At 32.1% G+C, this 22,069-nt stretch overlaps 1 protein-coding gene across 3 annotated transcripts in view; it reads left to right on the top strand.

Annotated features, from left to right (window-relative positions):
• VPS13A (vacuolar protein sorting 13 homolog A) overlaps positions 1 to 22,069 on the top strand; it is a 179,043-nt gene that overhangs the window by 60,267 nt on the left and 96,707 nt on the right. For all 3 annotated transcript variants that reach the window (XM_039845293.1, XM_039845225.1, XM_039845143.1), the window contains exons 24-33: positions 155 to 236; positions 1,440 to 1,591; positions 1,987 to 2,143; positions 9,099 to 9,178; positions 10,164 to 10,223; positions 10,438 to 10,591; positions 11,286 to 11,402; positions 11,481 to 11,584; positions 19,965 to 20,132; positions 21,444 to 21,748. In XM_039845293.1, coding sequence (XP_039701227.1) covers positions 155 to 236; positions 1,440 to 1,591; positions 1,987 to 2,143; positions 9,099 to 9,178; positions 10,164 to 10,223; positions 10,438 to 10,591; positions 11,286 to 11,402; positions 11,481 to 11,584; positions 19,965 to 20,132; positions 21,444 to 21,748 — 1,379 coding nt within the window. The remainder of the gene's footprint in view (positions 1 to 154; positions 237 to 1,439; positions 1,592 to 1,986; positions 2,144 to 9,098; positions 9,179 to 10,163; positions 10,224 to 10,437; positions 10,592 to 11,285; positions 11,403 to 11,480; positions 11,585 to 19,964; positions 20,133 to 21,443; positions 21,749 to 22,069) is intronic.

Consider the following 22,069-nt stretch of genomic DNA (forward strand, 5'->3'; position numbering starts at 1 on the left):
TCAGTTAATTCAAATTAGAGCCATGTGTGGGTTGTGGTGTTTTTTGATTTTGTTTTGTTTTGTTTTGTTTTTTTTTTTGGAGGGGGTCAAAATTGTTTTAGGACTTTGAATAAAAGTCTTTGTGGTAAGTAACAGTGAATTACTTTTCTTCCAGGTTCATAAGTCCACTTCTTTGGGAGCATCACAGATTCCACAGAAAATGCTTCCTCTCTTGGAAATTCCATGTGTCGAAGATGGTAAAATGAAATGACTTTAGGAAATTTTCCTTATTATAAATATCTTATGGAAATCATTTTTTTAAATTTATTTTGAGACCACATAAAAAATTTCAAGCAATAGCAGATATTTGTATATCTTTCAGAAATTTTGCTAAAATTCCTTTGAAACAATGTAATTTGGGTGTTAGAGTTGCTTTTGCAGTAGGATTTTGGTCCATGTTCACAAGGACCACAAGTAATTTAATGATCTTAATCTTCCTGTGAGCTAAGAGACCCCAGGAAACTTTGTAGACATCCAGTTCATAATGTGTTACTTAGTTACTTGGAGAATTTTGTTACCATTCTTTACTTTTTATATTTTCCTTTTTATTAAAGGAATAAAATCAGGCTTTAATACATTTATACATGAACACTGGTAAATATTTTGACATCAAATAGCAGCTTTTTCTTGGCCACTTTGGAAAGAAAAATAAACTGTATTTTGTCAGGTTGTAAGACTTGCATAATTGCCAAATGTTAAATAATAGACATTGCCAGGTTGATCAGTTTTCTAGAGAATGTTTTCCTTGATGTGTGGTGACCAGGGAGGGGAGATGAAGGAGAAGATGTTGTTTATGAGGTCATGTACCCTAAATTCAGTCTTAGGTTATTAGGGATATACTTCAGCTGGGTTTAGTTTCCTTTAAACCTTCTTTTAATAGTTTTACTAGTTTTGGAGTTTTTTGTAATAGCGAATTCTAGAAATATGTTATATATGCTTATATACATATATATATGAAGTAGTGCTTCATCTCAGTTTCTTCATTCAAACTTCAGGACCTGCCTTCTGCTTTTAATGTTGCAGAGATTGTAACTAACTGTCCTGTTTCACTGTCCATGTAGAATGAGCATATTAGTTTGTTCCTCTGAGTGTTACTGATGTGGTAATCATTGGCATTGTCTTTTGCTATCCAATTTTCTTCCACAGTTTTCAGATAGACTACTGATTTTAAAAAAGTAACATTCATTAAGCTAAAGATTGTATTTTGTAATTTTTAATACTTGTCATCAAGAATGTTGTTTGTTCAGACATAATCTATATTTTTAAAAATTTGTTTTCTCATTTTCACAATTTTTGAAATAGACCCTTCTTAGTATTTTAGTGTTCATATTTATTTCAGAAAAAAATTATTAAAATCTTAAATCATTTTGATTATTGACTTAGTGTTCTGTGGTATTTAGATTCAGACGAGGAATTTTTTGATGCACCATGTAGTCCCTTGGAAGAACCTGATCAGTTAACTAAAGTTAAATGTTATCAACAAAAAAAGTCTCAGAAGCTGGAGTGTACAAAAAATATGATTCAGTATAAAATAAGGTTCGAAGTGCCAGAGGTATGTACCATGGTAAAATTGATATGGTTTATTTAAATTGTTATTTCTGTTCACAGCTTATTTACATAGTCTTATTACTTAGAAGCACTGTTGCTTTCATCCTGTTTAGGCTGAATCTAGATGTTACTGTGTGGTTCTCCCTCTTCTTTGAAGATTAATTTCTTTAATGAAGAATCAGGGCTTTAGTTGATATATTATGATATTTAATACATAGTTATTAAAAATAATTATTTGTGCAATGTGTGTATTTAATGATTGCATGCTTATAAAACCTTCCCTAGGTTTTAAATACATATCATTTATATCATATATATGCCTCATATGTCCTATAACCATCATCCACATGAGCAATTTTTATTTAGATAATGATAGTTTATTTTTTCTTTCTTCTCCAGGTATTGATTCAGTTTTATCACCTTGTTGGAGATTGTGAATTACCTGTGGTAGAAATTGAGGTTTTAGGATTGGGCACAGAAATTGAACTTAGAACATTTGATTTGAAAGCCAATGCCTTTTTGAAAGAATTCTGCTTAAAATACCCAGAATACTTGGGTAAGAATTTCTGTTTTTTAAAATAAATAATTTTATTGTTTGACTACCTACTGTAGAATTTTTAATTCGCTAGGCTTTAAATAAGTACATTTGATAAAACATTCATAGAAAAATATCGTATTATGAGTTAGTCTTTAACTTTTAAACTTGAGAATCTAGGTAGACCAGATAGAAAATGAAGATAATTTTTTTTTTCATTAAGGAAAATAAAAGTCATGGTTTAATTTTATTTTTAATTATTATATTCATTAAAATTATTGGGGCAGTATTGGTAAATAAAATCAAATAGATTTCAAGTTATAATTCAATAATATATCTTATGTATATTGCATTGTGTGTTCACCACTCAAAATTAAATTTCCTTCTGTCACCAAATATTTGACCCCCTTTATCCCTATCTACTGCCCCTCTTCTCACCTCTCTAGTAACCACTAATCTACTGTCAGTGTCCATGAATCTTGTATGTTGTTTGTTTTTTGCTTTTAGTTTTATATCCCATATATGAGTGAAAATGTTCTCAACTTTTTCTGACTTATTTCTCTTAGCATGATAATCTCAAGATCCATGTGTCATGAATGGAAGTATTACATCTTTTCTTATGGCTGAGTAATATTCTATTGTATGTATATACCACATTTTTATCCATTCATCTATCAAAAGACACTTCAGCTGTCTGTGAAGGGCAGTGGGAGTTTAAGCTTCTGAAAAGGCCCTGAAGTTCTGGTACTGCCCCAACAGTCAGACGTAATTCTCTACTGCTTCCTTCCAAATCAGCCTGACTGGGTGGGTCTGGAATGGATTGGGAGAGCCCAGTGGTGTGTGTGGCTGTTTTCTTTCTGGTAATGCTGGCCCTCAAGCTTCATCTGCCTTTCTTCTATATCTCCATCCCTGTCACTGGGACTGGCTACATTGTGTGTTTCAGCTCTGGTTACTGAAATTCTCCTCGGGCTCAGTGATAACTCTGGGAGGGTGGGGAGTGGAAGGGAGGGCACGCTCTGGAATGATGGGGAGAGGTGGCCAGGTGCTGTGATTCAGCTTTCTGCCTGGCAATGGGGGTTGCTAAGACACAGCTGACATCCCTCTGCATTTGGTCTCTGCCCTGCTGTCTGACCTGATCACTGGGCTCCGCATCGTGGAATATGCTGATCACTCAGGCAAGACTGTTAGGGGCTTCAAAGAGTTAACAAACCACTGTGTAATTCTCTCCTCTCCTTTGTTCTGCAGGTAACTTCATTCCCACAGTGTTTGTCTTTGTACCTCTCTCTGTTTTTACCTCCCTTTCTCGCACAATTCGCCCACCTTCAGGTGCTCTGATGCACAGATCTCTCAGACGTGCTTGTGTGTAGGTTGGGTGTTATTTGTTGGATTGGAGATGTTCAGCTTGTAATTTCAGGAGGAGAGATCAGGGGAGAGATCCCTCATGCCGCCATGTTTCTGACATCACTCCATAAATACGCTCAGTCATGGTTTAATTTTAAATCTACTTAACTGGATACTACAACACTGAATTTGTTTCCTATTGATACTGCAACAATTTACCACAAACAGTGTCTTAAAACAATATAAATTTACTGTCTTAAAGGAGTCCCTTTTTGGAGCCTGAAGGGAAGTTTCATTTCCTTGTTCACTCAAGAATTCAATTCCATGTGGTTTTGTTTCCCTGCTGAATATTAGGTGAGGGTTGTTCTTAGCTCCTAGAGGAATCTCTGCGTTCTTGCACATAGTCCTTTATATCTCAGAACAAACACAGGGTGTTAGCTCCTTTTCATATTGTCATCTCACTAACCTATTCTTTTGCTTTTTTCTTCTACTCTTAAAAATGAAGGTGATTAGTCTGGGCATATCTGGACAATCCAGGATAATTTCCTGTTATCCTTAACTTCCTCTGTGAAGTCCATTTTGTCATATGAAATGACATTTTCAGGTTTTGGGGGATTAGATAGATCATGGAGATGCTTGGCGGGGGAGAGTGTGGCGTTATTTTGCCTACTGTAAACACTTTATGTTCCAGAATCATAAAGGATAAATTATACCTGAGAAATTATTTCCACTTGCTGTGTTAGGCGTTTAGGAGGGTATTATTCATATCTCCTCCTTTACATTTTTGGTTTTTCCTTAAAAGATAATTTTGAATGGTTGATAGAATGATCAAGATAAACTATTCATTTCCAGTTTGGATGCCTTTATTTTTTTGTCTTTACTAATTGCATTGGTGAGGATTTCTAATATTGTGTTCAATAAAAGTGGTGAGAATCAGCATCCTTGTTTTGTTCCTAATCTTAGAGGAAAAACTTTCAGCTTTTCAATGTTGAGTATGATGTTAACTGTAGCCTTTGTCATATATGACATTTATTATGTGGAGGTACGTTTTCTTTATACTCACTTTGTCGAGAGTTTTTACTATAAATGTATATTGAATTTTGTTATGCTTTTTCTGCACCTGTTGAAATGTTCATATAATTTTTATTCTTCATTTTGTTAATGCGGTGGATCACGTTGATTGATTTGCGGATGTTGAAACATTTTTACGTCCTTGGAATGAATCCTACCTGATCATACTGTACGATCCTTTTAATGTATTGTCGAATTCACTTTGCTAATATTTTACTGAGGTTTTTTTGCATTGGTATTCATCAGTTATACTGCCTGCAATTTCCTTTTCTTGTGGCGTCCTTGTATAGTTTTAGTGTCAGGGTAATCCTGGCCTCTTAAAATAAGTTTGAAATATTTCCTCCTCTTCTGTTTTTTAGAAGAGTTTGAGAAGTGTTGAATATTAATTCATCTTTAATGCTTAGTAGAATTCACCAGTGGAATCGTCTGGTCCTGGGCTTTTGTTTGTTAGGAGGTTTTTGATTACTGATTCAATCTTCTTACTAGTAAGATGTTGGTTTACTCAGATTTTCTTTTTCTTGATGGTTCAGTCTTGGAGGTTGTATGCTTCTAGGAATTTATCCATTTCTTCTAGATGTTCATTTTGGTAGCACATAATTCTCAGTAGTTTGATGATCCTTTCTATTTATGTGGTATCTGTTATAATGTCTTTTCTTTTATTTCTGATTTTATTTATTCAAGTTATCTTTTCCTTGGTGAGTCTAGTAGAGGTTTGTCAATTTTATCTTTTCAAAGAACCAGCTCTTAGTTTTATCGTTGTTTTTTTTTTCTATTGTCCTTTTACTCTTCATTTATTTCTGCTGTGATCTTTGTTATTTCTACTAATGTTGGGTTTCCTTTGTTCTTCTTTTGGTTCCATGAGATGTAAAGTTAGGTTGCTTATTTGAGATATATCTTGTTCTTTGAAGTATGTGTTTATTACTGTGATCTGCCCTCTTAAAGCTTTTTGCTGCATCCCATAAGTTTTGCTATGTTCTATTTCCATTTTTATTTGTTTCAAGGTAATTTTTTATTTCTTTTTTGATTTCTTATTGACCCATTTAAAAAAAAAACTGTCAATATTTGCAGATGACATAATATTATATAGAAAACCCTAAGTCTCCACCAAAAAAATTTTAGAACTAACAAATTCAGTAAAGTTGCAGGATATAAAATCAGTATACAAAAATCTGTTGCATTTCTGTACATTAACAAAGAATACCAGGAAAGAGAAATTAAGAAAACAGTCCCATTTATAGTTGAATCAGAAAGAACAAAATACCTAGGAATGAATTTAACCAAGGAGATGAAAGAGTTGTGCACGAAAACAAATAAGATGTTGATAAAAGGAAATTGAAGAAGACACAAATAGATAGATATTCCATAGTTTGTGTCATGGATTGGAATAACTAATATTGTTATAATGTGCATACAGCCTTAAGCACTCTGTATATTCAGGGCAGCCTCTATCAAAATTCTAGTGGAATTTTTCATAGGAATAGAAAGAACAATTCTTAAATTTTTATGGAACAATAAAAGATCCAAAGTAGCCAAAACAATCTTGAAAAAGAAGAACAAGACTGGAGGCATCACTTCCTGACTAAAGCTGTTATAAAGGCATAGTAATCAAAACATTATGATACTGGTGTATAAACAGTTATAGATCAATGGAACATGATAGCTCAGAAATAAACCCAGGCATCTATGGTCAATTGCCTTATGACAAAAGAGTCAAGAATGAAATGGAGAAAGTATAATTTTTTCAATAAATGGTGCTGAGAAACTGGACCAACAGCTGCAAAAGAATGAAATTGGAGCACTATCTTGCACCATATGCAAAAATTAACTCAAAATGGACTGAAGACTTGAATGTAAGACCTAAAATCATAAAACTTCCAGAAGAAAACATAGGCCGTAGTTTCTTGACATTTGTCTTGGTGGTGATTTTCTGACTCCTAAAGAAAAAGTAACAAAACAGAAAATAACTAGGTGAGACTACAACAAACTAAAAAGCTTCTCCACTGCAACAAATCATCTCTAAATGAAAAGGCAGCCTACTGAATGAGACAAAAATATTTGCTATTTATATATTTGATAAAGGATTAATAACCAAAATATATAATATATATTGACTCATACAACTCAATAGCAAAAAACAAACAATGAGATTAAAAAACGAGTGGAGGATCTGGATACTCCAGACATTTTTTCCACAGAAGACATACATATGACTAACAGGTACAAGAAAAGATGCTCGATATCACTAATCATTAGCAAAGGGGAAACCACAATGGGATAGATATTGCCTCACACATGTTAGAATGGCTGTTACCATAAAGACAAGAAATAAGAATAGGTGAGAATGTGGAGAAAAGGGAAGGAACCCTTGTGTATTGTTAATGAGAATTTAAATTGATGCCACCACTCTGGAAAATAATATAGAGGTTTCTCAAAAAATTAAAAATAGATATTTTTAATTTGATATGATATAATATATGATATACCAATTCCATTTCTGAGTACTTATCTAAAGAAAATGAAAACACTAATTTGAAGAGAGAACTGCACCCCCATGTTTATCGATTTACAATAGCCTTATTTACAATAGCCACAATACAGAAGCAACTTAGGTGTCCATCGATAGATGAATAAATAGGAATATGTGGTGTATGTGCATACATACAAACAGTGGAATATTACACAGCAGTAAGAAGAATGAAATCTTGACACCTGAAACTAATGTAAGGAGGAAAATATTGTATACCAACTATATCTAAAAATATAATTGACCATATTAAAAAAATAAAATTGGTTTCTTGTAGAAAAAATATAGTTGGATCTTGTTTTTTTTGTCTACTCTGACAATCTGTTTTTTAATCATTCATGGATGTTCAAAGTGATTATTGGTGGAATTGGGTTTAAATTTTTTTTTTAGAAATTACAGGTCTTTTAACTTTATTTTTTTTGAGATCACATAAATGTGTTCTGTTTACATATGTATAAAAATATTTTGGCCATGCTAGAATTCAGTGTTCTTTTAATGGTTGTCTTTATATTTATAAATTATTCAGATTTTAAAGTGAAGCTATCTTGTGAAATACTTAGAACTCATTTAGGATTTTTTCCCCTCAATAAATTGATATACTGAAAATAAGAGGGTTACAGAACTTTAAACTAAAAGTGAAAAATTTAAGTCCTAACTTCTATTTGTGGGAATTGAGAAAGGTACTGAATATGTTTGTATACATCTCAAGGATTTAAGAAAGTTATTTTATCTGGAAACTCATTCCTAGGCTAAGATGTCAGTTAACTAGTATCATGAAAACTTTTCTTTTGAGTCCTGGATTAAATGTGATATTTGTATTTTGGGAAGCAAATTAAGTATTGTGGCCTGAAAGCTCAGTCATTGGATATGATTTATACATTTTAGTTTCATACTCTATACCTGTTCTGTGGTGCTTGAGAATTTGGGTGTGGTGAATTGTGTTATCTCTTGCTGAGAAAACCATCACACATAGCAGATACTGCATTTTATTCTTTTTACACCAAGAAACCATTTGCTCTGATAACTGGAAAGATGGGTGAACCAACTTGACAGCATTCTTTAGTAATCTGGAAGTATTATACCAGTTCTTAATTTTTATGTTTATTTTATTTTTTATTTGCTGTCCCAAGATTAAAGGACAAGAAAACCCTTGCACACAGAATACAGGATATACAATCATCATCACTGTACCTATTTCTGTAATATTTTTGCTTTTGTTTTCTTAGAGGGGGAAGAAGTGAATAGCAGTTTCTTACACAAAGTATATGATCAGTAAATAGTTGTTTAATGAATGAATGTGTGAACAAAGTAGAGAACTTCTTAAGGGTTGAAATATGAGTAGCACCTGAAGTAGTAAGTTGGCTTAAGTGATAATAAGCTTTTAAATTTGGACAGTTCTGTGGAATATGTTGTATTTTTTTCCTCAAGAGTAGTATGACTGGTTTATTCCTTTCTTCCAGTATCTAGATTTTAATGTCTAGCAGCCATAAGTAATTTGGTAATGATAGTTTTAAGAGCTTTATATAAAATACTCTTTTATAGTAGTTTCCCACTATTTTCATAGGTTTTGAGCAGAAGCAGTAATATAACTAGTAGAGACTGATTATACGGTAATCGGGTTTATTTTAGTCTAAATTAATTTACAGGAAATCTTAGTCTTCTCAACACTTAGATTTTCAGGGAGTCCGACAATTTTCTTTGTAGCCATTTCAATGGCTAAGAGCCAAAATTCTCTTCATATATTCCATTATTCCTGTCAATAATTCTGTTTTTTCTTTAACTGATTGCTACTTTTTTTTTTTAAGGGTATGGGTTTTTAGCATTTGGCATAAGAGAGGAGAAAGAAATCGTGAGGAGATATTACATTTTTAGAGCTTAAAATAAAGGAAGGTGGACCTTACCTGGGTAAGATAGAATCCAAAGCTCAGAACTGGTATAGGAAATCCTTTTTTTTCCCTTCCAATTTTATATTTATTAATATTGTCTATACTTATTTTTAATTAGTTTTCCTATAAAAATAATTTTAAAAATTATCTTTAGATGAAAACAAGAAGCCAATCTATTTGATTACAACACTGGATAACACAATGGAAGATCTGTTGACACTAGAATATATGAAGGTAAGCAGTTCCATTTATATCTGCTTGCTATGGCGAATGTACAGCTGAAATGTTATAATCAAGTTTTATAAGTTTAGTAATTTTCAGTTTAATCTTGATTCTAATGTGATCTCTGTAACTCCTAAAACTTTAAGATTTTTTTGTTTTGTCGTCCTCTATTAAAGAGAATACTTCATATAGCAAAATAAGAAGCCTGAGATAACCCGAAGATTTGTCCCCAATCAGGATACCAAAGAGAAACGAACTCTTTAATCTTGATCCTATTTATTGTGATATTTGACGTGAAATGAAGCTTTCACTTGATTTCTTATTGTTGTCTGAGGTTGCCTGATCTTTCTGGTGTAAATAACTTCTGGTGTCATCTTTTTTCTGTGGATTTATGATATCAATTTATCATTTATTAAATTTTTATACTTTGATATACTTATGATTTATTCCATGTTTTCATTGACCTATTTTTATGTAAGTGCCACATTATTATAATAATTGCTTTTTGGTAAGAATAATGCTGAAAGAGCATTTTATTACTTTTAAGACCATTTTTACTATTATTGATATAGCTATTTTAAGGTTTGTTGTTTATGCATTAAATAGCTTTAATATTACAAAATGTTCTAGATCTAAAAATTTAGATAGTTGGTGGACACTTCTGTCATAAATTTTGTTTTCATATATAAGAATAATTAGGGAGGACCTTATAAAGCTGTTGATAACTGAATGATTGCTCTCCACACTTGATAATAATTTTCCACCCTTAGTGATAAGAGAGATAGTACTTAACATTTATTGAATACTTTCTATGCACCAGAGAATCTTATGCTTACCAAGTTATTTTGTTCTGTCGAAGCATTTGTTTGTTTGGATAATTATATATATAGCTAGCCGGAAAATTTCTATAAATGCTTATTAGGACCATCATATAATTGTATATATGTATGACTTTTCAGGACATTCTGACATATTTGTTTTTTTTTTCTTTGAATAGGCTGAAAAGAATGTACCCAACTTGAAAAGTACCTATAACAATGTTGCACAACTGCTTAAGGTATGAGTGAATAACAATTTGTTTTTTAATTAGATACTGTATTTCTAAGTAAATATATTATGAAAATTATTTTATAGCTAGAACTCTAAGATCCTTACGGATAAAAACAGAATATTATAGATTATATCCTTTGTACTGCAAAGCCTAGCGCTTTATACAGCACAGGCAAATAAATATTTATTGACCTATTACTAAAACCGACTTTGTTCTTTAGGTAAATTTTTCCTCCTTGGATATTCATTTGCATACTGAAGCACTTCTAAATACAATGAATTACTTTAATAATATTATTCCACAACTGGAAGAAAAATCAGCCCCAGTACACGTTGTGGAAACTGAAGACAAAGGAGAGGTCATTAAAAAAATAGGTATGTTTCTTTAAAATTCAACTTCTTTTTTTTTTTTTTTTTTACCAAATAGATCAATAAATTTTGGCTCTTACTTTATTGACTTATTGTTTCCAGAATTGTATTACCTAGATTAAAATCTAGAAAGATTCATTGTATACCAGGTTAATTTTAGAAAATAAAAGTAAAGTGATTACTGCTGAAGGAAATATGGCTTGTATTTATCATATCATTCTTTTTGTTTGGTAATTATACCATAGAAATATTTGATTTAGATTAAAATTCATGTATTTAATATCATCACTTTAGATCAGAAAATAGGATGAACAAAATTTGAATATCAGTATATTTTTTAGAGTACTTTTTGAGATGTGAGAAGTTGCTAGTTAAATAATGACAAGTATTACTAGTAATCATTGATTCTCAAAAGATTCATGATTTTATAATGTTCTAGTTTCAAATGTTAGCCTCATCTAGCCACCATTTTTTTGTTTTGTCTATTTGTTTCCTTTTTGTCTTCATTAGATTTGACTGTTTTTAGAGTTCCTAATTTATTAGAGAATATCTTGCCTGTTTTCAGTTGAATTGCAAATCAGGTTTTCCTCTATTATTATTATTTTTTGTTGTGATATTTCATTTACTTAATAAGTGTAGTGAGGTAACTACTACAAGTTTTTCCTTATATTTTACAATATTATTATTTTTTTTTTGGCAGCTTCGAAAAGGTCCAAGAATGAAGATCTTATTACCTTGCAGATTTTAGCAGAATTATCATGTTTACAGATCTTTATTCAAGATCAGAAACGTAACATTTCTGAAATTAAGATAGAAGGTAATAAAATTTTAGGAAAAATAAATTCAGAACTATTATATGAAAGAAAAGGCATTTAATGTTTTTTTATTCCCTTAGGGCTTGATTCTGAGGTGATTGTGAGGCCTTTAGTAACTGAAATAAATGCAAAGCTAAGGAATATAATTGTTTTGGATACTGATGTGACAGCTGTATACAAAAAGGTATGAATTTATTTCTGTTAATTAATAGTATATAATTACATATTATTGTCCTTTAAGATTAGTCATAGGTATAAATTAGACAGTTGTTGGATTTTAACAGCATGGCTTATTATGTCCTTCAGTTTTGGAGTTAGGCATAATCGGGTTCTTATCTGAGCTCTGCTCCTTATTAGTTGTGTGACTTAATCTCGGATTCTGTTTCTTTATATGTAGAATAAGGATTAAGTAGCTTGTAAAAGAGATAAGTATAAAGTATAAGTAATACTTTGGGGAACATAATTGTGGAGGAGTGGATCGACTGTGGAGGGTTGGGGGATTGGTAAATGCCCTTTTCACTTTTTTTACTTTTCTTCAAATACTGTGAACCGCGTCATTCATATTTTGACAGCAGAGGATCCGAAGTCAGATTGATACATGAGATTTTTTTTTTAAGTTTATTTTCATGGATGCTTACTAGTGTAGCTGTTATAGTGTTAAAAGAATCCTTTGTACTCAATGGCTAGTGGTTGAAAGGTATTTTGTTAAGATTCTTGGAGACTACATACTGTTGTATAGTCGGACAGGTACTTTTTGAACAATAGAGTATCTAGGTAAGATAGTATATTTAAAGTAGTGAAGAGAGTATCAGGTAATAGGATCAGAAAAGCCTGTGAAGTTCTTGAGGGTAGGAAGTCAGACTTTGGAGTGCGACTGGAAGAAAGGAAATAGTTAACAGGCTTAGCCGATAATAGTGATGAGATACAGTGATGACCTGATTTTTATGTTAAAAATCTTCATTCGTTATATTTTCTTGTTATGGCTTGCTATCGTGAGATATCAAGAGTTCCAAAACAACAAAGGTACATGGCTCATAGCAATAAGGAACAAGAAATTTTTCAGAATTATGGTTTGGTTACTTTCTATTTATTTTGTTTTAAAAATTATAGTATTAGAGTATTGAAGAAATAGTCTATTTCGTTTGTCCTATCTAGAAAGTAAAGCTCACATAAATAAATGCATCTACTAAAAGTCATATAAGTAGTAATGGAACTGATATTATTACTCAAACCACTTACTCTCTTTTTCTCTGTAATTTTCTCTGTAATTTATTTTTAATGCATCTATAAGGTCAAACATCCAACTTAAAAAGAGCTACTAAAAGAAAAGTTTCTCACTTCTGTCTTGCCCTCTCCTATTTCCCTCTCTTTGTTCCTTGACATTGATTCCAGTGTATGTGATTTTTAAACAAACTACCTTGTTCTGTAGTTTCTCACATGTCAAGGGACCAGAGAAATGTAAATGTTTTGCACTAGATCAGAGCTTCCTAGTTACTGTGCCCTAAATAGGTTTAGATATAATAATATGTTGAGTTTCTCAGGTTTCTGGGCAGTAGGGTAAGGGACACCTGGAGTCCTCAGACTATTTTACTCTGTCTTGGAGCAGCATCCTTCATTTACCTTAGTACCATTGTGCAGATACTTTGTTACTTATATGTGCCATAGCTGAAAAGGATTCTAGGTGATCTGACATTCTTATGAAATAAAATGTCATTGTAAATTAGTTTTTAATATCTACTTTATAGAAAAGTGTTTTAAAAGCAAACGTTTAAAAAATCCGATTATTAATGCTTGTTATTTCTGGGTGGTAGGTACTTAAAGTATTTCTAACTATTCTCTAGTTTTCTGGCTTTAGTATCAGGCTAATACTGCCTTCAGAAAATGAGTTTGGAAGTGTTTTCTCCTCTATTTTCTGAAATGTTTGTGTAGAAATGGTATTGTGTCTTTCTTTAGTGTTTGATAGAATTTACTAGTGAAGCTAATTGGCTTTGAGGTTTTCTTTGGGAAAAGACTTTTAGTTAATTATTCCATTTCTTCACTGCATATAGGTCTAATCAAATTTTCTTGAATCAGTTTTGGTAATGTGTATTTTTTGGGGACTTTGTTGCACATATGTGGTTTTGTTTCTATTATTACTTTTTTTTTTATTAAAATTGAGACAGTACAAAATATATAAATTTTATGTCCTTGCCTTTTTCCTCCTTGCTCTTTATTATAGTTGTTAGCTGCGTATATTTGTATCCTTAAACAATATTTTGCCCAGCTTATAGTACTTTGGAAACATTTTTAAATATAGCATATACACAAAAGCATGTGATGTAATTTAAAGTACAACGGTAAAACAAAGGCCTTTATACCCAACTCTCAAGCCAACTAATAGAACATAACTTTAGAAGTCAGCAACATGCTCCAAACTGACTGCATTCTCTCTCCTCACAGAGTTAACTATGTCCTGATTGTTGTATTTTTAATAAATCTTAGCAGCTTTGTATGAGTCCTTAAACAATTAATTGTTTCATTTTGCACCTCTCCCCTTTTAAGGATATCACATTTTATGTATTTGTTTGAGCTTTGCTTTTTTCAAATTCAGGGTTGTATTTTTGAGATGTATTCATGTTGATGGCTTGTAGATGTAGTTCATTTGTATTGTTTGCAGTATTCCATTGTATGAATATACATACCACTGGTTATTTATTCATTATTTTATTGATGGACATTTGCATTGTTTATACTATTTTTGCTTCTTGTGAACATTGCTGCTCTAACTAGTCTCCTACATGTCTCCTGGTATATTTTTTTACATATCTCATGCAGGTGTTTCCAGAGCATCTTCTTTTTTTAGTGGCATATGTATCCCAGGAGCAGTAGAGGAGAGATTTGGTATTTCACTTCAATGTCAGTGCTTGGAATTGTCCAACAAAATTTTTGAAGATCTGGAATATATAATATGGTGTAATTCAATTTGTGTTTTTCTTAACTAATGAAATTGCACATCTCTTCATATATTTATGGGCTATTTATGCTTGCTTTCTATAAAATACTTGTTAGCTTAACTAGGTGTTAGCAAACTTTTTCTATAAATAGCCAGATTGCAAATATTATAGCCTTTGTGGATCATGCAGTTTTTGTTGCAACTATTCTACTCTGCTATTGCGGTGTGAAAGCAGCCATGCATAATATGTAGATAAGTGATTTGGCTGTGACTCCATAAATTTTTTAAATTTTATCGGTTAATAAACTATAAATTTCATATAATTTAGATGTCACAAAATATTCTTTCTTTGATATTTCTCAACTACTTAAAAGTGTGAAAACCATTCTTGCTTAATCCTACTAGCTGTAGTTTGTTGACCCTTTGCTTAATTTATCAATTTTAGGGGCAGGGATGTTATCTTTTTCCTTATGGACTTGTAGGAATCACTTAATATTCTGTATATTATTCCTCGATTCATATAGTTTCATCTAGTTACTCCCAGATTGTTTCATATAGTTACTCTCAGATTGATTATTATTTTCTCATTATGGTATCTTTTGATGAACAAAAGTTCTTAATTTTAAAAAAAATAGAATATATCATTTCTTCTGTTTTTGACTTGAGAATTTTGTGTTTTCTAAACCATTCCATTCTTTGAATTCATAAAAATATTACTCTACTTGGTCTTCCGTAAATTATATAATTTTGCCTTTCACTTTTAGGTCTTTTATCTTTTACTTGGTATTGGCTTCTTATGTGGTTCAGGCTGGGGTCCAATTTCTTTTTTTTCACACTGAATTTCTTAGTACTGTTTATTGAAATAGCTATCCTTTTCTCACTTTTCTAAAGTACTGTATCTGTTAAATATTAGATGTAGATTTGTGAACAGATTTGTTTCTGAGCTCTCTATTCTGTTCCATTGGTTTGTTTTTCCTTGAATCAAAAGTAAATATATAGTTCTCACTTGGTGCTGAATACTGTTCTAAATGCTTTATAAATTTAATCTTCCCAAATCCCATTAAGATTGGATTCATTTTCCAGTTTTATGGATAAAGAAACTGAAGCATGTAAAAGTTAACTTCTTTTTTTAGATTAAATTTATTAGGGTGACATCGGCTAATAAAATTACAAAGGTTAATTAATGTTTTGAGGTCACATAGGTAGTAGAGTTTTATCTAATACCAGGCATTCTGGCTCTTAAGTTTATGCTCTTCACAACCATTTTGTATTGCCTTTCAGTTCCAAACTGAATTATTGAGCTTAATTTTTAAGCTTTTTAATTCATCTTCCACCTTGTCTGTCCTTTTCATTAAAGTCTTGGCTGTTCTTTGCCTTCTGTGTTTACATCTAAAGTTGATTCTAAAATCTTTGTTCAAGGTCCACCAAAAATATCCCATTGGTATCTTGCCTTTACAAAATAAGCAGAGATTTTTAATTAATTAATTAATTAATTATTTATGGTGACATTGGTTAATAAAATCTATTAAGTTTTGGCTGTACATTTTAACAATAAGGCATATATATATTTACGTTGTGAAGCAGCGATTTCCTAATGTCATCATACATCCAGTTAGTGTTCATATTTCCTTGATTGTCTCATTTCTTTCAGTTCGTTTGGAGCAGGTTCCAAAAGAGGTCCACACAGTGCATTTGATTACTGTGTCTCTTAATCTATTTTAATCTGTAAGTTTCTGTCTCTCTCTCCCTGGCCATTTGTGGCTCTCCTATTTGTTTTGTAGAATTTTCCACAGCCTGGCTTTTGCTGATTATGCCATTGTGATATTTAACATTTTACTCTGGTGAGTTAAATCTCAAGACATAATGAGATTCAGGGTTTTGGGGGTGGAGCAAAAATACTTCATAGTTTGTGTTGTATATTTCCAAAGGATGCCCTAGTGTCAGGCTTTCCTCTTGTAATGTTAAAAGGTATTATTTCATTAAAGATTGCAAAATGAGATTCCGAGTCAAACATGTCTCTTCATTTATTAAATGGAAGTTTTCATTGGTCATTTGTAATCATTTTGGCTCCTTAAAAGTTCATTCCCCAGTAGATTCTTTGGGCATGGCTCATAATCATAGGAACGATACTCCCTGAGTGTTTATATATTGTATCACATTTAATATTTAAAGGGCAATTTGGCTGGATTTTGAATCGTTGGTGTGTATTTTCTTTCCTAGATGATTTTAAACATGTTATACCATGTCTTCTGGCCTAGAGTTCATTCAAATTGCTGATGGTGATTTTGATGGCAATTTCACTTTCTTTTCTCTAGAAGGACTTGGTCATTTTGTCTATTCAGAGTTGATTGGAAGCTTAGTGTGGGCAGAACTTTGGATGGGTAGACATTCACAGTAGATGATCAGGCAATGTTAAGATTTCGAAAACTGAGATTATCTAAAGTATCCCCTACCTTCCCACCCCCGCCACCTTAGGTCAGTCCATTTTCTTGAGAAAAGTACTGTAAGTATAGGCATGACAGTCTGGATTCTGTGAGCTAGTTGGTTAAGGAATGTGGAGATCTCTTCTTTTAATTTACAGATTTTGACTTAAAATACCCTTATTTTTTTCATTATGGTATTTCATTTACCTCTCATCTGCACCCAGTGTCTCTTCGGCTACAGCCTTTTTGCCTTAAGCAATTTTTTTTCTTCTGTTGGACTTGAGGATTGATAGTCACAGGGTCACTCATATATGACTCGTGGAAGATATTCTAGTTTTTTTATTAATAAATTTAACAATATTTGGGATATCGTAGTCAACAAAAGATGTGAAGTCCCTCTACTCCTGGGGTAAATAATCAATAAATATTCAGTCATAGAATTCTTGGTTAATAGGGCTTTTCTTCCCCCATTTCAAACTGTTAAAGATGTGATTCATTCTCTGTTACATGTGGTTTTGATGAGAAGTCTGGTATATATCTTTATTCCTTTGTACATAATTTCTCATTTTTTTTCTGACTATCTTCAGGATCTATATGTGGTGTGTCTAGGTGTATGTCAGTATATTTTGATATTTATCCTGTTTGGGGTTTTCTGAGCTTCTTGGATATGCCTTTTATTATTTTTCACTATTTTTTCAAATAGTTCTTCTGCCTCTGTTTCCCTCTCTCCTTCTCTCCTTCATCCACCTCTTCCTCCATCTCTTCCTTATTCTTGCTCCTGTTGGATTCTGAAAGTTCTTATTAGATTTGTTAGATATTGTCCCACAACGTTGAACAGAGATTCTCTGCTCAACTTTTCCATCCTTTTTCCCATGTTTCAGTTTGGATAATTTCTGTTGACATGTTTTTAAGTTCACTGATTTTGTCCTTGGCTCTGTTGAATCTGCTGATGAACTCATTGAGGATATTCTTCATTTCTCTTACCATTTTTTTAACTTTAATATTTCCCTTTAGCTCTTTATTATTTTTTCTTTTCCTTGCTGATATTCATCTTTTCATGCATATTTTTCATCTTTTTCACTAGAAGCATTTACCATATTAAACATAGTAATTTAAAATTCACATGCTGAAAGTTCCAACATCTGTGTTGTAGGCAAGTCTGGTTTTATTGATTGCTTTGTCATTTGTTATTTTTTTCTTGCTTTTTGAGGTATCTCATAGTTTTATGAGATACCTCAAAAAGCAAGAAATGAATGTCAGAATTATGTGTAGGATAATAGAGACTGAAGCGAATAGTATTTATGTTTGAAAATAGCTATACTTCTTTTTTCTGCTAGACTATTGGCATGGGTAGGGGCTTTAGTCAATTTAGTGGAAGGCCGAGTTGAGTTTGAGTTTTCTTATTTAATATGATTCTTTTCAATGCACTAGTTTCAAATTCTTCCAGCTATATCTTGTGCATGGGATTAGGGCTTTGTTGTTGGAATGTTGCTCCATGCTCTGCCTTTGACCTTCCCTCTACTCCTGTACCTTAGCTTAGAAAGTTCTCTTGGCTCTTTCCTTGATGTTAGAGTCTACTATTGCTTTTACTCAGTGCTCGACTAGCTTGGTGGTTAGTATTTGGAATGGGCGGGGTAAGGGAGGTGTTTTGGGTAGCCTCGTCAGTTTGGGTAGCCTAGTTAGTTTCAGTCCTAGCTAGGACGGTTTCTCTAGGTCTCAGATATAGGGCATTCCTGGTGGTTCTGTCCCTCTTTTCCATGATATCTGACTTATATCTTTGATAGTTCCTCTGTGGGACAGAATATCCTTCCAGCAGAATGTGACCTATAAAAGTCTGATCTCGAGGGGGTTTCTTCCCCCAGCTGTAAAAGGAGTTTTCTTTTATCTTTGCCCCTAGTATAGTATCTTTGTCCTCTGAGGACAACAAAGTTACTGCCTTTCCTTCAGTTCTTAGAAGAAAATAATTCTGATGGTACTTTGTTGTTGTCCTTATTGTTTTTGCAGTGGAGGCTACTTTTCTCTCCCAGAATTGTAGCAAGGAAAGCTTTCTCTGGTCTTCCTCTCTGCCTCGTCTCTTTTATAAGCTCCCAGTGAAGTGCTTGCAGCTGAGTGTGAACTCCTCTTGTGTCTGTGTCTCCCAGGGATTATATATGTCACATTAGTCTGTAGTTGACCTTTACCATTTTAGCTGAATTCTTCTTTCCTGGCTTATATGGTACCTGGGATCTCTTTTTCCTGTCCATTGCCACAGGTTAGCCAGTTCTTATGCTCTCTCTTGAAGGTACTTTTTTCCCCTTAGGTTATAGGCTGTTTGATTGGCTTATGGCCTCAGATTTCTAATTGTTTTAAGAAAAGTTATGATTTTGTCATTTATCTGGTTAAGGTTTAGAATGACCCTCTCTCCATCATTCTACATCCTAGACAAAAACAGAACTATAGATTTCTTTTCAGCCTCATTTTGCACATTTGCCTTCACAGGTCCTTCATATCTTTGGTTCCTGGGGGTATTTTTGTCCTATGGGCGGAATTCATTTGCTTGGCTCTTCATCCTTCTGCCTTGCTTCTAGCAATTAGGAGGGGCAAGAAAACTGTAAACTGAGTTCATGCTCTGTCCATCTTCCAATTTTTTAAAGACATTTCACATCTGCTGTTGGTTCTGTCACTTTAAAATACTATTGCAGAACCTGTGATTTTAATCCACTGTAGATAATTATTGGTTTGCAATTGAGATAACTTCACAAACTAATAAGGAACAGATATATAGTGATAGACTCTTTTGAAAAATCAGGAAAAATCTGTTCATGTACCTGAATTAAGAGAAGTACATTTCATTAAGTTGGAGAGGTGCAATGTTTTTCAAAGTTTTGATAGTGAAAAAAAATACATTTACATGGCAGTTCTCAGTACACAAGTAAACACACTAAATGAAAATGTATATTCTGATGATTATTCTTTCTCCCCATTAAAAAATAAGTATGTCTAGCCAGATCTACTAAATTGATTGTGTGGCCTACAAAGACTGCTGCCACTGTCAATTTGAAAAACCTGCAATGTAGGTTCTAATAAAGGAATTAAAATTGTTGACTTATTTGAACTTGGCTTGACTACTCAGAAGATTTTCCAAATATATATATGTATTGCTTTGTTTTTATACTGAAGACACATCATGTCAAAAACAGATTTTGATAGTTGAATTTTCTGTCATTCAGGCTGTTTATATAACTGGAAAAGAAGTTTTCAGCTTCAAAATGATTTCTTACATGGATGCAACTGCTGGTTCTACATACACAGATATGAATGTGGTTGACATGCAAGTTAATTTAACTGTTGGTTGCATCGAAGTCGTTTTTGTCACAAAATTCCTATATTCTATATTGGTAAGTATGTTAATTTTTTCATTTGTTCTTTCTTGCTAGTTATAAATTGTGTGTCAAACATAGATAAATAATAATTCCTTGTTTTTTTTCTGATTTTTCATAATTTTGGGGATACCATTTATTATGACTGAAATGTATAGTTCTGTAACATTGTCACATGGGAATATCCAACTAATTGAATTATATATTTTATGTTGACATTAAATATATGTACGTTATATATCATATGTAATGTTATATATGTTAATTGAATTTTTTAATTTCATATGTCATTGGTTTAAGCTTTTATTTTACCTGAGTTCCAACTCTAAAAATACTAAACAGATAACTGAATTTTGTTTTTGTCTAAGATTATCATTAAGAAAATTAAATTTTTTATTGTGTTATAATTCTGTGACTATCTGGGACTTTAAGGGCTTTAGATTTAAGCCGTAAGGTGTTTAAGTTCTGTTTCTGCTTTTCAGTTTTTTTCCTGTGGTTTTCTCATTCTGTCACCTGATATTTTTTCCTGTGACTGTCATACCTGTCTATGACTTCACTATTCATTCTTTTAAAATGCTATCTCTGAGTTTCGCTGTAGAAACTAGGTAATTGGTTGATTCTAAATAAATAATATTGCTGTTTGTGTAATCTTTTTGAGGTTACCATGCAATTTTTTCTATAGCCACAAAAAAATTTTTGTATGCAAAAAAGTAAAGATGAGCAAGTATTTCATGTCTAATTTCTTTTTTTACTAATTTCTTTTTATAACTCAAAAGCATTATGTCATTGAGTCCTATTGTGATAGCCTTATACTAAAAAATTACTGAAAATAAAGTTTTTTCTAAATATGAAAATGAAGTATAAATCTAAGTATATTTTATGTGATTGAAATATTTTTTCCAGAATTCAAAAAATTAGAAAACCTGAGCATCTTGAAGAAACATTTTATTATTTTTTTAATCTTACAACATAAATAAGTTTTTGTCCATTGAGGTTGTACAGGGAAATACAATGTAATTGTTTAGCCATTAGAGAAAGTGAGATAATAAGAGAAATAGATATCAGTGAAAGATTACAATATCCACATGTTACTTTATTCCATGGACTAGATTTTTATTGTGTTACTGTGTTTTTGTGTCTGTATCTTTGTGTTTCTCAATTTTTATTGCAGAAAGTTAAGATTTAATGTAGACAGACTTTGAATAAGTAATGCTTGGTGTAACAAGAAAAATTTTTTTCTTATGGAGGTAAAATCATAAACATCAGTATACATTTAATAAGTCTTATTCATTATTGGTAACTTTGTGAATATAATTGTTATCTTTATAGGCTTTTATAGATAATTTTCAAGCAGTTAAACAAGCTTTGGCTGAAGCAACTGTTCAGGCAGCAGGAATGGCTGCTACTGGTGTAAAAGAACTGGCACAAAGGAGTTCTAGATTGGCATTAGATGTTAACATCAAAGCCCCAGTGGTGGTCATCCCACAATCTCCAGTTTCTGAAAATGTTTTTGTTGCTGATTTTGGACTTATTACAATGACGAATACATTCCATATGATAACAGAGAGCCAGAGCAACCCCCCACCCGTTATTGATTTGATAACGATAAAGCTGAGTAAAATGCGACTATACAGGTAAGCATTTCACAAGTATATTTTTGTAGAATGCAGTCTTTTTCAGTTTACATTAAAAGCTTTAGTATCCCGAGTCTTCTATTTATAGAGATTTTATTTCATTCTAACTATACTTAATTTTGTAATTCTCTCCCCCCCAACTGTTTTTTGGCAAGATCAATTAAAGTCCTCCTGTTTTTAAAAACCTAGGCAATATTTGAAAATTACGTCTTAGATAATTAGGAACACTGTAAAATTAGTTATCTGAGGAAGTACATTTGTGCTTATTTGCAGTTCTTTATAAACTGTGTTGTGAGAAAAGATGGGCAAATTCCTAATATA

Source organism: Pteropus medius, unplaced genomic scaffold (genome assembly GCF_902729225.1).
Source record: "Pteropus medius unplaced genomic scaffold, Ma_sr-lr_union100, whole genome shotgun sequence".
NCBI lineage: Eukaryota > Metazoa > Chordata > Mammalia > Chiroptera > Pteropodidae > Pteropus > Pteropus medius.